Raw genomic sequence first — 1,251 nt, 5'->3', positions numbered from 1 at the left:
AATTTGGCAACTCCACTGGGAAGGATTCTTGGTTATTTATCGACTTGAGTGATTGGTATTTAATTGAGATGAGTGGATGAGACTCGAAAGATTCTTGAATCGTATTCGTGTGATTAAATTGACATTTTTGCATATGCATTGACGTTTAACGTTGTATTTAGGCTCATCCCGTTGGAAGAATTGAATAACTTGATTGCGATCGAAGAAAATAAGGCATTGCTTGAATTTTACAAGCACCGCGCAACGGCAGAATTGTCGTGTCACGGCACAGTATACCATCACGCAGCGTATTGCACCGTGACACAACCAAATCTGCAGTGGCGCGGTACCTGTAAAATTCTCCGAGTGGCTCTGTATTTTTCTCGTTTTTAGCTTCTTTCGATTTTTCTAAAAAACGTGTATTTTACAAACATCTTAGCCTTGGAGGATTTAAGCTCTATCAACCCAAAAACGCTCATGGCAATAAGGGTTCATCCGAGTTATTAAATCCACCCAAACCATGGAGTCGAGTTCGATTTAAATCATAAACTTGCGAAGCCGCCCGTTGGCATACACCCTCAAGGGAGGCTGCCTTGCTACCACGTCCAAACTCTTAACCATAGTACCCTTTTGACACCAAATAAACTTGACCGTAGTGGAACATAGAACTTGACCTTAGGTTGCAAACTCTTATTTGCATCATTGTGCCTACGTGCCCTATGTGTAGTAGGAGGAGGAGAAATAGTAGTAGGAGCGGTAGGAGCAAGAGCAGTAAGAGGAGGAGCAGTATTAGTAGGAGCAGTAGTAGGAGCACTAGTATTAGGAGCAATAGTAGTAGTAGGAGCGGTAATAGTAGGAGCAGGAGCATTAGGAGGAGGAGCAGTAGTAGTAGGAGCAGTAGTAGTAGTAGTAGGAGTAGTAGTAGCAGGAGCAGTAGTAGGAGAAGTAGTAGTAGGAGCAATAGTAGTAGTAGGAGCGGTAATAGTAGGAGCAGGAGCAGTAGTAGTAGGAGCAATAGTAGTAAGAGAAGTAGTAGTAGTAAGAGCAGTAGTAGTAGGAGCAGTAGTAGTAGGAGCAGTAGTAGGAGCAGCAGTAGTAGTAGGAGCAGTAGTAGCAGTAGTAGTAGGAGCAGTAGTAGCAGTAGTAGGGCAGGGGCAGTAGTAGCAGTAGTAGGAGCAGTAGTAGCAGTAGTAGGAGCAGGGCAGTAGTAGCAGTAGGGCAGTAGTAGCAGTAGTAGGAGCAGTAGTAGCAGTAGTAGGAGCAGTAGTAGCA

At 44.0% G+C, this 1,251-nt stretch overlaps 1 protein-coding gene across 1 annotated transcript in view; it reads left to right on the top strand.

Moving 5' to 3' along the window:
- Positions 1-698: 698 nt before the first annotated feature.
- LOC110696727 (vitellogenin-1-like) overlaps positions 699-1,251 on the top strand; it is a 9,927-nt gene continuing 9,374 nt past the window's right edge. The window contains exon 1 of the mRNA XM_021874079.1: positions 699-1,086. Within this exon, the coding sequence (XP_021729771.1) occupies positions 699-1,086 (388 nt within the window). The remainder of the gene's footprint in view (positions 1,087-1,251) is intronic.

Source organism: Chenopodium quinoa, unplaced genomic scaffold (assembly GCF_001683475.1).
Source record: "Chenopodium quinoa cultivar QQ74 unplaced genomic scaffold, ASM168347v1, whole genome shotgun sequence".
NCBI classification, from domain to species: Eukaryota; Viridiplantae; Streptophyta; class Magnoliopsida; order Caryophyllales; family Amaranthaceae; genus Chenopodium; species Chenopodium quinoa.
The sequence above is the reverse complement of the archived record's forward strand: the minus strand, read 5'-3'. Positions and strand labels throughout refer to the sequence as shown.